Genomic DNA, 14,833 nt, shown 5'->3' with positions numbered 1-14,833 from the left:
CTCCCTGCTTGTCTCCCCATCTCTCCACTCCTTCCTCTGTCTCTCCTTCTCACCCTAGACAAGGACTTCAGTTGGGCTCAGTAAGAAGGGAAAGACTCAGAACATATCTATTGGATGCTGCAGAGGGTGTCAGCCCTCCATTCATCCCCTGAACCATTTTGTAAGCAAAAATTCTGAGCGTCAAGCCATAAACCTTTGCTTGAATTTACTTGCCCCTCCTACCCTCTTTTTTTTTTTAACATCTTTATTGGAGTATAATTGCTTTACAATGTGGTTAGTTTCTGCTTTATAACAAAGTGAATCATTTATACATATACCTATGTTCCCATATCTCTTCCCTCTTGCATCTCCCTTCCTCCCACCCTCCCTATCCCACCCCTCTAGGTGGTCACAAACCACCGAGCTGATCTCCCTGTGCCATGCGGCTGCTTCCCACTAGCTATCTCAGTCATTTTAGTCTCCATCTTTCAACATTTCAGGGAGGCGTTCTGCCAGTGGAGTCCATCATGGAATTAACCCAGTTGATCTTTCGAGATGTCCAGCCTCAGGTTCACCGATAGCCATTCCTACCACTGTTTTGGCCTAAATTTGGATTGTGTTGGCATTTTACCTCCTGTTGAATTAACTCTCACTCCCTCTGTCTGTTGCCCTTAATTCCTCTCTCATCAGTTCAACAAAAAGTGAAGATCAGGGCCAAGTAGAGGAAGTTTCACATTTTTTTTTTTTTAACATGACCTTTACAGTTCTTTTTCAGAGCCCCTCCCTGTCCTATTCAGATACAGTTCAGGATTTCTCTCTGTACTTACTGTCCCTCTTCAGTTGTGTAGCAAAGAACAGTGTCCCCTTTTCAAAGTGTTTATTACTTCCACCACTTCCTGTGGGGTGAGCAGCTGTGGATTACATAAAGCAAGTTAAATATAAAGGCATCTTATCATCCTTTGGTTTCCCATGAACTTCTGGACACACTAGGGAAAGGCCTTAAACCTCTTCCAAAGGGAGCATCCAAATGTTTTGTTTTGGTCTGCCGTAACATTGAGTGTAATATTTATTTTGTGTAATCTGAGTAAATGGCTTTATTATTGTTGTTATTATTGCCTTTTGCTCTGTTTACTTGAAAGTTAAAACCTGAGTTGAGGTAGGTGGCATAGCTGCTTTGCAAACAAATTGAAATGAATCTACCTACAACTGGGAGAAAAGACATTTCCTTTGCCAAACAGGACCTCCGCATTGGGTGGCTTTGGGCTCTGAGAGCACTGGAGGTTTGGGGGCTGAGACCCTGGGGTATGTTAGGTTTCTCCCCAAGTTCCTCTCACCACTAAGTGTCCCCAGATTTTTATAAAGTTGAAACTTGTGCTCATGACACAAATACCTAAAATCACTTAGTATGTGCCAGGCTCTCTTCTAAGCCCTTTAATTCTCTCCACAACCTACAAGGTTAGCACTCCTATCAACCCCATTGAATGAGAGAGAGGTTAAGAAACTGGCCCAAGGTCACACAGCAAAGAGGTAGGAGAGCTGGATTTCCTTTTCAGAACTTTACTTTCCTATAGAATAGACTTTTTCTTCTGGACTAGATGAACTAGAATACATGTACATTTCTACTGTAAATATACCCATTTCCTTCCAAACTAAACAACATAGACCCTCATTCCATTTCTATCTGTCTCAAACACCCACACACATTTCACATGCCTAACTGCTGTTTTTTTTTTTTTTTTTTTTGGCTGCATTGGGTCTTTGTTGCTGTGTGCGGGCTTTCTCTAGTTGAGGCGAGCGGGGACTACTCTTTGTTGCAGTGGGCGGGCTTCTCACTGGTGGCTTCTCGTCATGGAGCATGGGCTCTTGGTGCGCGGGCTTCAGTAGTTGCAGCACGCAGGCTCAGTAGTTGTGGCGCCTGGGCTTTAGGATGCTCAGGCTTTTGTAGTTGTGGCGCGTGGCCTCAGTAGTTGTGGCTCGCAGACTCTACACAGGCTCAGTAGTTGTGGTGCACGGGCTTAGTTGCTCCACGGCATGAGGGATCTTCCCAGTCCAGGGATTGAACCCGTGTTCCCTGCATTGGCAGGAGGATTCTTAACCACCGCGCCATCAGGGAAGTCCCCTGACTGCTGTATTTTTTAACCAGCCCAGTTTTGTGCTGAACATTATTGAAACAGCCTATTCTCCTTCAAAGGAGCTAGAAAATGGATTGGATTTTCTTTTCCTCCCAGGATGATCATAGTTTAAAAATGAACTTTAGAAAAAGTATTAGGGCTCTTCATTTTTACTGTTTTGTTCATTGGCAGTTATACAGAATATAATTTAAATGACAAAGCTGTCTGATCTAAACAGAATATTTGGAGTGTTTAAACCTAGTTCCCTGTTTTCCATTTTTTTAATCAGATCTTATCAAGAGATGTAGACCGAGTGAAAAGACTCACCATGACAGTCTGGAATACAGTACAGTTCCTTAAAAGCTGCTTCCAGTGGGAATCCACATTGAGAAGTACAGTAGCATTTGTGGTAAGTTTCCTTTTTTATGTTCAGCTTATTTGCTCTGAGTCACAAGTCCAAATGCAGATGGGTTTTATTTTACTTACGTGAAGCATAATGAGGCGCATTCAACATAGCTGAATTTTACACTGGTAAGGAAACTTTAAAAAAGAGGATAGCCATTCATCTTTCTAAAATATATTATGACATAGGAGATTATGTAGGAGGTGTCTTTCCAAGGCCATACCTGTCAGATTTACCCTTGGAAATCCCTTAAATTACCCAAATCATACTTATATACTATCTCTTGATAAGGTAAAGAGAGCCAGTGTTCTATGCATTTTTAAATGTTTTTGTGGTGGTTATAAACCATTTGTATAGTCCCTCCAATGTGTTTGTCTCCTTCTGTACTCATGAGGGCCAGTGTTTTCTGAAAAATGGCAGTTGAAAAAATCACATGACTAAATGAAGACTAAATTGCTCTAATTTATGTTTTAAGTAAATCATTGGCAAACTTTGGTATAAAAAACATTTATTCACATCAAACCTCTTGAGACGTAACTGATTACTACACATTACAAGTTGACTCAACACCACAAAGGAGAACCACTGTCTGTGAAATACATTCTTATAATAATAGTTGGCCTTTCCTTATGAGCATAATAAAATCACAGAATCTCAGAACTGCATGAGATCATAAAACCGCCTAGGTCAACCAGTGAGAGTCCAAGAATCTTGTAAGGACTTGAAAGTTAGCGTAGTGTCCTCACTTTACATCTCTGGGCATCCTCCCTCATCTGTAAAGGCACTTGTCATTGATCAGATTGGTAGCGTCAGGCATGGGAGGAGAAACCAATTTGCTCGACTGCTAATCTTGTGCCTTTTGTATTATGCCATTAACTTCTGCACTGTGCAAAGATCACAGTAGGACCTAATACGATGTGTGAGTGTTTGAGTCATGATCACGGCTCTTTTATCTCCTGTTTTCTATCATCTATACTCTCTCTTACCCACCAGGCTTATCCACATTAAAAAAAAAAAAAAAAAATCCGTCCCAGGGGTCAGTGGGTTCGAGGTCACTCCCACCTTTATTATGCAAGCTGTATACTGGCTCCATAAGAGGCTTTTTCTTAGCCATTTTAGTACATTGTTTTATCTTTAGTTAATGTTAGTTTTTCATTGGTTCACGAGGTAGAAGGGCTGTGATGGCTGCATCCTTGGCCTTTAATATACTTTTTCTTTGTTTTAAAGTTGCTAGAACAATTGGGCTTGATAACAACGTTAAGAAGGATTTTATTAATCCCTATCTGCCTTTGACTTGGCATTGATTCATCCACTTCCCTTTCTCGCATTCTCCTCAGCTGGGGGCTTCGTGTGTTGGGTTCCTCTTCAGCCTCCCTGCCTCTGTTTCCCACCTGAATCCTCTCTACAGACTTTCCAGGGAATGTTCTGTGTGATTCTGGGCAAACGAGGCAAGTCAACATGATTGGTGGCTTCTTCCAGTCAGCACCCAGCCAGTCCCTTGGAGGAAGAAGGATTTCCTCTTTCTGAGCTTAGCTTCTGGCACTGAGATTTTTAGAAAAACAGAGATCTGTTGCACTGGATTATGTAGGGGGATGACAGAAATGATTAATGGGCTGTCAGCCTGATCTGAAGAAAGATTACAACAATGAATAGAAATAAGTTGTTTCATAGAGGGGGCTTCTAAACGGGAAGGGAGACTTGGCATTGGGGCCACTTCTGCATGGCCTGGGACCTGAGTGGACCCTCCTTGCTGACACCACACCGCACAGCCCTCTGCCAGTCTGGCTGCCAGAGGCAGGCTAGCACATCCTCCTTTAAAATCCATAAGGCCCAAGGAACGAAAGATAGAGGAGTGCTCTCCTTGCTGGTTTGCCAAAATGTGATTTTGCAAGGGTACCTGAGTTTATGAGGCAGTGGGAGACCCCACTGCAGGTGTGGATGGGGGACATTTTCCATTGGACATCACTGGAAAATGCAGAGTCAATTATGAGTGATATGTGCATCCGTTCTCTCTCTCTCTCTAGGTTGTCCTGAAGGTACTGAAATAAAGACAGCTTCACTTAGATACACTTAGTTTTCTGTTTTCATTTGAAACTCTACTTTTGAATGTTTATCTCACATTTACTTTGATCAGCCATGGTGGATCTCAGAGATACTGCAGATGTAGAGACGTAGGTATCTCCCCTCCCTAAGCGGATGATGTGTAATTTCATTAGAGAATGTTTTTGTTGCTACCATCATGATGGTCACTCCAAAACTATTTCTGCTCTTAAAGTGAGAACATACAAAGAACATACATTATTAGGATAAAATAAAAAATGCATTGTAGCCTCCCTTATTTTCTTTAATAAGATCATGGGTAGCCAAGCCTTCATATTTTTCAGAAAACATTTTGCTTTCATGGCTCTTGCTTACAGACTTAATGCTAGCTGCTTGTGGAGTGCTGGTGGGTGATTCCAGGCCTTTGGGCTGCCACTGGCTGTGTCCCTGATTCTGTAGGATTCTGTTCAGCGTTGTCTTTCTGCAGAATGTTGGATCCTCGGGTGACCTGGACCAGAGAGGGAGGAACGGGGAGACTGTGATGCTGAAGCCTGGCTTCGCTCCCTCACTCCACTACTGAGAACACCGTGTTTGTCTTTGGTAGTACAGTACACACTGATGTTCTCCTATGATCTACTGAGGACAGAATGCTGCTCCTGGTCTTTATTCATCCATGTGGTACTTTGTTCATGCTTCATCCACCTGTCTTGGCATTACAGAGGCAGAGCATTTTCGTGCTGGTCTGAAGCAAGGTCTTAAGCCAAGAATTTATTAAACAATAGGACTGCATGTGAAGGCCTTTCTCTATTAGAAATTAGGATAAGTGCTCTTTGAGGGTTCACTGCACAGGTGTGAAAAGAACTGTTCTGGCTAAACTCATCTCCATTGGGGCTTTTCCTTCCCCTAGAGGTACAGCACCACAAGCTAAGGGCAGATACATAGGAATTTTTCACTTCTGTTTTGCCAGGTAGCATGAAATTGCCTTACTAACATCATGTTCATGTTTCTATTTTCAGTTGATACAAAGCAGGAATGTTATAGGATCATGTTTAGTATATTCTGGTTGTTAATCTTAAGACTTTATGAAAGCAAGCCATACATTTCCTAAGGGATCCTGTGGATGTATGTATGAATATATCATATGTTGTTGAAAGCAGGAGTTAAAGGAAAGCAACCTGTTAAGATCTAGGTCCTGTGGTGTCCGGTCAGAAGTGGATGAACAAACATGAGAAAATTTATCTTGTTAGACTGTCTAAGCATTAACCTCCCCCACCAGAGGATTAATTCCCTCTCCACTTAATGTGGGTGGTGGTTCTCCCAATACTAAGAGAAGAAAGTTATCTTCAGTTTCCTGACACCTGCCACATGACTGTAACTGTATACTGTTTAATTCATTGTTATTGTAAGAAATTAAAAATGGACTATCTTCCTTTAATTTTTATTGAAGTATAGTTGATTTACAATGTTGCATTAGTTTCAGGTGTACAACAAAGTGATTCAGTTATACATATATATATATATATATATATATGTCTATTCTTTTTCAGATTCTTTTCTATTATAGGTTATTACAAGGTATTGAATATAGTTCCCTGTTGTATACAGTAGGCCACTGAATGGACTTTTTTAGAGTAGTCAGATTCCAAATCATACTTCTATAGGCTTAATTTTTTGTTAGGATAATTACGGGAAGCCTTGCTCATTACCTCTTTTTTTTTTAACATCTTTATTGGAGTATAATTGCTTTACATGGTGTGTTAGTTTCTGCTTTATAACAAAGGGAATCAGCTATACATATACATATGTGCCCATATCTCCTCCCTCTTGTGTCTCCCTCCCACCCTCCCTATCCCACCCCTCTAGGTGGTCACAAAGCACCGAGCTGATCTCCCTGTGCTATGCTGCTGCTTCCCACTAGCTATCTGTTTTACATTTGGTAGTGTATATATGTCCATGCCACTCTCTCACTTCATCCTAGCTTACCCTTCCCCCTCCCCGTGTCATTACCTCTTTTGAGTCTTTCTCCTTCCTCTAAGTTTTCTAGATTTTTAAAAAATGTGTTTTCTGAGCTTTACTTGCTTTAAGCTAAAGATAATTGTTTTTCACTCAAAAGTTCACATTCTCAGTTTTTCCAATTGAAAGGTAAATTAATATAAGATGTCAACTTATGGACAGAGGCTTATAACTAAAACATCATACCTAGAAGAAGCACATCTGTATATTTCCCTATGAATGGATTGGTAAATATACATGGTATTTTGTATACATGCCTATGGTCATTCCCAGTCACAGGCTTTGAACTCTAGGGATAATTAATGGCTTTTGTTGTTTCAGTGATTACTATGTGTCAGGTACTGTTCTTAAAGCATGTTATAAGTGTTAATTCATTTAGTTCTCATAACAACCTGCTGATATAGATATATCAGATATATCTATATCTATATATATATAGATATATATATAGTATCAGTATTTCCTTCTTTTTTACAGATAAGAAAAATAAGCCCATAGAAGTTAAATAAAGGTTAAATAAAGTGTCAGAGCTCCCATGCTTTTAAAAGACAGAGCTGAGATTTAAACCCAGACCATCAGGGTTTAGAGTCCATGCATGTAAACATTGAGCTACACTGCCTGTCACTGACGCCCAGGATGCAGTGATCACGATCCTTGTATTTAGATCGATATAATGGCTCTAGGGACAACAATATGAGTCATTTCAGATATGTATAATATCTAGTTGTTATAAATGGAAGTTAAGCCTATTCCAAGATGCTTTGGGAGAAAGAAATCCTTATTATATGGGCAAGAATAATTCTCAGACATAGTCATTATATTCACAAGAGATGGAGTAAAATTAAAGAAGTGAAAGGTAGAAATGTCTCTGGCATCTTTGGGGAACAGCCAGACCGTGGGAATCACATGCTAATGACATCCGTGGAATTCAGCTTGATGGTCTGGAAAACCTCAGTGCTTGGTTCTAGGCTAAGCCCCAAATTGAGGTCTGAGTTATCTTTTCCCGCTTTTGGAGGAAGCTCTTAGATGATGTAGAAGGGCTTTCAAGGGGAGAGTGAAGAGTGAAAACAACTAAAGGAAGGAACCATGGAAGGAATATGTAGTTTTCTGATCTTCGTCAAGAATTCCAGGTTGTTCAGAATAAGGGCTAGTGGTGGAGATGACTAACTATCTACATTAGTAAATTACTACAAAATATCTTAAAACAGTGGCTTTCAGAGAAATTGGCTCATATTTCTACTGTGGGAAGGGTGCTCTATTGTACAGTATATTCCCATGTCTACTGCAAATACGTTATTTGATGATAGTTAAGAGGAATTGAGTTTGTTTTCAAAAGATAATTTTGCATTGTGGTATTTGTATTGTAGAAGCAATCATCTGTATGAATTTTTTTGATTTGTTTTTCTCTTGGGTTATTGTACTTTAGCTACAAGCCCCAAATATTGTCTACAAAAAGACCTAAGGTTATATTATGGCATAAATGCATTAATTTTTTCATATGACAGGAAACATTTACTTGACCGTTGGCATCATCAGAAAATTATTTTAATAGCAAAGGTCTCCCAATGCTGTAAAAAAGGATTGCATTTATGTAGTTTGGTTTTCCACCACTCTTTATGGCCCTCACCTCTTGCGTTGAGGGAGAGGAGTCTATGGGGGCATTGATGGATTCCTTATTTATTAAAATTTTACTTGGACCTTTGATGTTAAAAAGCAATCTAAGTCTACCATATATCAATGGGTATTTTCATGAAGCTATGCTTTTAACATCTGTGACTTTTTTCCCTGCATTTTTGGATTGTAAGAAAATGAAGAATTAATTCTTCAGAGTTGACAGGGCCTGCAATACGATACATAATTTTAAGCATCAGTCAACTGTCCCGCTCCCCAATAAGGTTAAAATACAATTCTCCACTTTCTTAGTGATAACCCCTATTTAACATATATAGAATTCTTAGCTTTTAGGGATCCTCGAATTTTGAGAAGTGTGAAATGATTTCACATTGAACTTAAAAACAATAGCAACTGTAACAGAATGAACCCTTCCATCACACAAATGTGTGCGTACACACACTCACACACAAAACACTGAGAAGCAGAGGGCATTGGGGAAGCAACAAGTTTCGTTGCTGAAAGTTTTCTGAGAACGACTTGATAAAAATTTCATGAGACCTTGCGGAGTGTCCCTGTTTATAATCCCTTCTGTGGCCCACAGGACATTCAGATTGAACTTACTTCGGTACAGATGACAATTACACTGGACGTTTTGTTTTCAGATTGGACGATTAAAATAGTGCTGGTCATTTGTCTTTTTGATGCTTTAGATATTTATGTGTTAACTGGGTCTAAGAGATTTTTCTTTTTCTAAAAAAAAATTCTACCACCAGTTTATTCACAACTAGATGCACTGCATTTGATTCAACTTTTGGTGGCTTTTTCCACATCCACCAGAAGTCACAATCGGATGTGCACAGCAGGCATCACTGCCTGTTTGGTGGGTGTTTGTTCAGTTGCTGCTCAAAGATTAACAGTAAAACTGAAAAAAAAATCCACAGCTACAATCACCATTTTGTCTGGAGAAAATTTTTAGGCATCTTAAATGTTACGTATATATACTTACATGCAAAAATGTGTAAATATATTACATTAAATGCTTAAACTATTTGCCAGTTTATTATTTGTTTTATTTAACATTTGTACAATGATTTCCCAAATCTTCCTTTTCGCAGAGGACTACCTAACATACTTTTAAGAATACTTTAAAGTTCTTTTTCAGTATTTTTTTCCATAAGAACAATCCATTATTGCACATTGTGATTATAATTTTTTACAGCATAATTGTACCTTCTATTGACAACTCCTCAGGCATTAACTAATTATGCCATTTAATAAAATTACAGTAATTGCATTAAAAGATTATCTATTGAAAATTTAAAAGGACAGTCTTAGCTATTTTAGTATACTTCATGTTTATATTTTCAACTTTATAATTGAATTGCATCTCCAGGCAGAATCCTACCTATACTGAATGAAATCAGCTGGTATTTTGGAGCGTCCCAATTTTGAATAGTAAGCATTAGATCTTCATTGTTTAAAATCCCAGAATAGCATATGTTGTCAGTCTTCACACGGCCCTGCTGGATAATAAGTGAATGGTTCTGATAGGTCCAGGCCCTGTATGGGGGCTCTCTGTCTCTACCTGCTGCCTTTCCTAAGCTTTCTATTGGGATGTACTTGCAAGTACACATTTTTCTGCCTTCTGTGAATTTTCTGGTTAGGAGCCATTGTCCTTTACAGAGAACTCAGTCTAGTTCACTCTGCTGTCCAGAGATACCCTACTGTTAATTTGAACTTGATCCTAAATTTAGGAACTTAAATTTTAGATGAAGAAAACACTTCAGTGATCATGTCCCTCCTTGACCAAACCAGTGCTTCACTGCCTCCCTCAAGCTTGTCCCTCTTCCTCCCTCCCTCCCTCCCTCCCTTTCCACAATCATTGTTTGTCCAGTGTCTCATACACTGCTAGATATTGAGATACAGAGATGAAATGATCATAGTAAGTCATCTGACCATCTGTCTTCCTCCCCTCTTTTCTTCTCTTCCCCCCTTCATCTCTCCCTCTCTCTCCCTTCTCACCCCATCCGCCAGCCTCCCAGCCTCTCCCCAGTATCCCTCTCCACCTCCTTTGCTGCACCCTTTCTTTCCCTCCCGCAGCTTCCCTCCACTGTCCTCATCTTATATTTGAAACCAAAACAGTAAACTTTTAGTTAATAAAGCAGACCCTAAGAAAAATTAAGTTTGCCCTTTGGAGAGCAAATTAAATAATAAGCATGGAACTATTTTAAACATATGAAGTGAGCTACAAATGTGGGTAGGAATTATTAGCTGATATAACTATTGGGAGGTTAAGATGTTGCTCTCCTAACTCAGAGAAAAGCTTCGCTGAAGTGGGTACAGGTACCCACACAAACACACACACACAGAGTTGCTGTTTCATTGCAAAGGATGTGGAGGACCTGTTCAAGAATGGGGTAGAAATGCAAACAGTTGTATTCTGTGTCATGTAATTAATGTGCAAGAGTCAACTATCTCTAGGGCTGATGAATGTGGAACCACCAAATTCCAAATTATGTGATTCTACCTTTAAGGCTGTGATAATACTTTCCATGTTTGACCTAATAAATTAAGTTCTTTATATCAAAATAGGAGGGATTCTATTTTAATATTTCAGGTTAATGTCATATGCTAAAAAAATCATTCAGTGTAACGTAGCCATATGATTGAAAGATTATGTTAAGACATTGTGAGCTACCGATTGAATGACAGAGACCCAGTCTTTTATCTGTGTGTACGTCCTTACCGCTTATGCTGCTGCTAAGTACATTGCAGGCATCTAATCAATGCTTCTTAGAAGAATACTGGAACTCATGCAGACCATCAATTACCAGATACTGTTTGTTTGTATTCCAACTACTCCTCTGACCATAGCAATCTATGACCTCACCAGAGGGTAAAATTCAAAGACAACTGAATGACTTAATCATAATCTTTTCTGATATGCATTTTCCCAACTTTTTCTCTACCCTGCCCATGGTGGGAGGGTGGTGATGGTGCTAATTTGCAGCAAAATGTCCAGAAGACAGTCTGCAGTAGGCGAACTTGGAGGAGGGGAGTTGGCAAATCTCTAACCCTGATCAACAGCCCCTGAATCTGGAGGGATTTTATTTTTGATTCTTACAGAGCTGAGTGCTTTTTTTCCCCCCTCCATCTGTTGCTATATATGACACCTGGATGTGCAATCATTTTGTCTGATGCGAAAATGGAAAAGAAGATTTAGAAATAAAAGAGAGAGGGTTGGAAGGGAGGAATAGAGTGCTGGTGTGTCTGAAAACAGTCAGAACCAATTTCCTGCTTCAGTTTTGATCTGTTGAAGAACCATGCTCAGCACTTACATTTCGGGCTAATTTGATATTGCCTTTTTGGTGGTCCGAGCTTTGTCATTTGTTTGGAAGCTGTCATCTTTATTAGTCTCTCTGGCTGATCTTTGGGGCTCCCCATCAGGTGGCGCGTGCTCTCCGTTGTCTGACTGGGTTTGGCAAGCCGCTGGCCCTTTTATTGCTGTGTGATGTGGGCATGCTTGCCGGGCAGCCTGTAATTAGACCCACCACAGATGACAGTTACAAGAGAGCCTGGTAATCATTGTAGCTGCCTGATCTGATGTTTATGGAGAGAAACCTTCTTTGTGGTCTGGTTAGGGTTTACTATACTGTATCTTACTTTTGCCATTTGATTTATAATTCTGGAAGTTGTGTTTTGCTACCTCTCCACCGAGCTTGGAGTTGTATCATTGGTTTTTGAAATAACAGCGCTAATTTGGAGGGGGTAGTTTTCATTGGACTGATACTGTAGCTCCCAATTTTATTTAAAAAGATAGGAAGACAATTGAGTCAAACAGCCAGTTCGTTATGTCATCATTTAAACGATGTTCCTGTACAGTGTTTACAGACTGTTTTAGTCTCCCTGGGATTTTCTTATAACCCAAATCCATGTTTTTTGGCCCTTTAAAATGACTTTTCTATATCTGGCCTAGCTTTAAAAATTTTGTTGATTCCACTCATTGCTAGGGATACTTCACTTTGTCAGGGAAAAATAAAAAGAAAGAAATATACGTATTAGCTCAATTGGTGTTGAGACCTCCATGGCTACGATTTTAAGTCTGGAAAAGCATGGAGCTATAGAATGTTGAGTCAGAGGGTCTTTATGTTCATTCATGGGGGAAGAAACTGAAGGCTTCATGAAAGTGATTTTTCTCCTGGGCTGTTAGAACAGAGGATTTTCAGTCCTTATACCATTTTTACAGTGTGTGGCTTTTGTGGTCATAAATTTTGCAGTTATGGTTTTAGTTCATGAGTATGAGCTGTATCTAAACAGTGTCCACAGATTGGGTTATTAAAAAAAAATTTTAAAACATACTTTTCTGCAAGTCTTACATTTGGAAAATATTTTATAAGTCTGGAGAACTGCTACTCAGAGGGGTAATAGGCTCTGGAGGAACAAATATCTGTAATATCTGTTACTTCATGTGGGCTTTTCTTACAGCAGATGAATCTTCCTCATTAAGACTTGAGGGGTAGTGCTGCTGCCGCTAAAGATGATGACGTGAGGATGATGAGGATAATCTGTTTGCATGTTCTGGGTGTTTAAGTTTTGACTTCTGCTGTTCAACTTGTTCTTACTTTATTGGTCTACAATAACACTTTTTTTTTTTCTTTTCTTTTTTTTTTTTTTTTTGGGTGCGTGGGCCTCTCACTGTTGTGGCCTCTCCCGTTGCGGAGCACAGGCTCCGGACGCGCAGGCTCAGCGGCCATGGCTCACGGGCCCAGCTGCTCCGCGGCATGTGGGATCTTCCCGGACTGGGGCACAAACCCCTGTGCCCTGCATCGGCAGGCGGACTCTCAACCACTGTGCCATCAGGGAACCCCTAATAACACTTCTAGTGAAATATTGTCTCACATTTGTCTTTTGTTTAAAGAGCAACAGAATACTAAGCTTGAATTTGCCGATAGCAACATTTCTTCTGCTCTGGTATAAGCCAGGTACATGCAGTTATAAACTTTATTGTCAATTATTCCATAGCAAAAGTGGTTTTCCTTGGACACCGTTGAAGTCCTCACATTTTTGGTAAGGAAATTTCTATAGGCTAATTTGTGCTCCAGATTCTACTTTGCAAAATAGGAAAATGTGATGTGTGTTTAGCTGTTAAAAAATTAGCCGCCTGTGGCCTCAGTCACCTATACCTCTTTCCATACGTTTTATTTTGCATTTCATGATTTTTAGACTTTTAGGAATGTACACATTCCAAGAGAAAAATAATTGATTTCCAGGAAATTCTGTGCATGTGCATACACACACGCACGAACATATACAAGGGGGAGGGGGGCAGAGGAGGAGGAAGAGGAGAGAAAGGAAAAGGGAAAAGAGACGGGATAGCAAATAGCCTTTCCATTGCTGGAGTTTACTTAAAGACAGTCCTGAAGGTGGCGATAGAATCTCATAAATGATAAAAATCCCAAAGTAAATTTCTGTGTACTGTTTCTTGGGGATTTTAATTTCAGTAATTTAGTTTTAATTTGATACAATCATCTACAAGCAGAAATCGTTATATTAGAAAAAAATTCAAGTTTCCATGTTGTGTAATCTCTGTTTTTATAAAAATTTTCTCATATTTTATGGCGTGTTCATCTTTATGCACAAGAGATGAGATCTAGGTTATTGCCGAGCAGGTACAGATTTTATATGGCAAATAACGATTTTAAGCCTGTTTTTAAAATTTTTATTTTACTGTTTTTTTTTAACATATAGCTAAAATTTGATGCCACTGCCATTGGTTAGGTTCATAAAATCTTTTGCTATTGAGTATTAAGTTGTATAAGGGTGGTGCTGTGTGGGTGTATGTGTGTCAGTGTTTGCTTGTATATCAGAGTATCAAATCAGTTGCTCCCAGAGGACATTTCCTTCCTTAGCTAATTGTTGAAGGTTAGTTTTAATCCGAGAGGAATCACCAATTCTTTGAAAGCTATTTATTTTACCCAGCAATAAAAAGACAACATAAACAGTTTGTTTGAAAACACTAGAAATTGCATAGTGTATATGATAACATTTTTTCAATTTTTTTATTTTAGATATTAGGTTTTCTTCAAGCAAAGTTAAAACATTCAGTAGATCTTTCTTTCCTGATAGTTGAGGTTCAAAAGTTCTTAAATTGCTTATTGTGAATGTATGTTTTCACTTGCCATGTTTTCTTAAGTTTGGGTTCGAAGATGCAAACTCTAAAGTGATTTGCTTAAACATAAAGCTAATTTTCAGCTCTTGTCTTTTCATGTAGCCTCATTTAAAAAACCTTTGCAGGGCTTCCCTGGTGGCGCAGTGGTTGAGAATCCGCCTGCCAATGCAGGGGACACGGGTTCGTGCCCCGGTCTGGGAAGATCCCACAAAAAAAAAAAAACCTTTGCAGTGCACATTTTCAAGGGGAACTGCCTTGATTCTAGAAAATGTAATTATTTTGGTTTAAATGCTTTAGGCTTTAGATGTTGAGTGTCATCAACAGACAACTGTGATGGTCTTGAGCAAATACGTGAAATTCAGTCTTTGTCTCCTCAACATTTCACTAAGTCTTATGGTGAAGTTCAAAACCAATAAGGTCTTGTATACTGTACCGTCGAATACAGAATTTCTTATAATAGAAGAGGGGGGGAAAAGAGAAAAGAAACCTTCTAGACTTCTAATA

The 14,833-nt window shown here is 39.3% G+C and overlaps 1 protein-coding gene across 3 annotated transcripts in view; it reads left to right on the top strand.

Moving 5' to 3' along the window:
* Positions 1–14,833, top strand: part of MCTP2 (multiple C2 and transmembrane domain containing 2) — a 251,723-nt gene that overhangs the window by 163,109 nt on the left and 73,781 nt on the right. For all 3 annotated transcript variants that reach the window (XM_059056947.2, XM_067029545.1, XM_067029546.1), the window contains one exon: positions 2,380–2,499. In XM_059056947.2, the coding sequence (XP_058912930.1) occupies positions 2,380–2,499 (120 nt within the window). The remainder of the gene's footprint in view (positions 1–2,379; positions 2,500–14,833) is intronic.

This window comes from Kogia breviceps, chromosome 3 (genome assembly GCF_026419965.1).
Source record: "Kogia breviceps isolate mKogBre1 chromosome 3, mKogBre1 haplotype 1, whole genome shotgun sequence".
Classification (NCBI taxonomy): domain Eukaryota; kingdom Metazoa; phylum Chordata; class Mammalia; order Artiodactyla; family Physeteridae; genus Kogia; species Kogia breviceps.
Note: the sequence above shows the minus strand (reverse complement) of the source record. Positions and strands in the feature narration are given on the sequence as shown.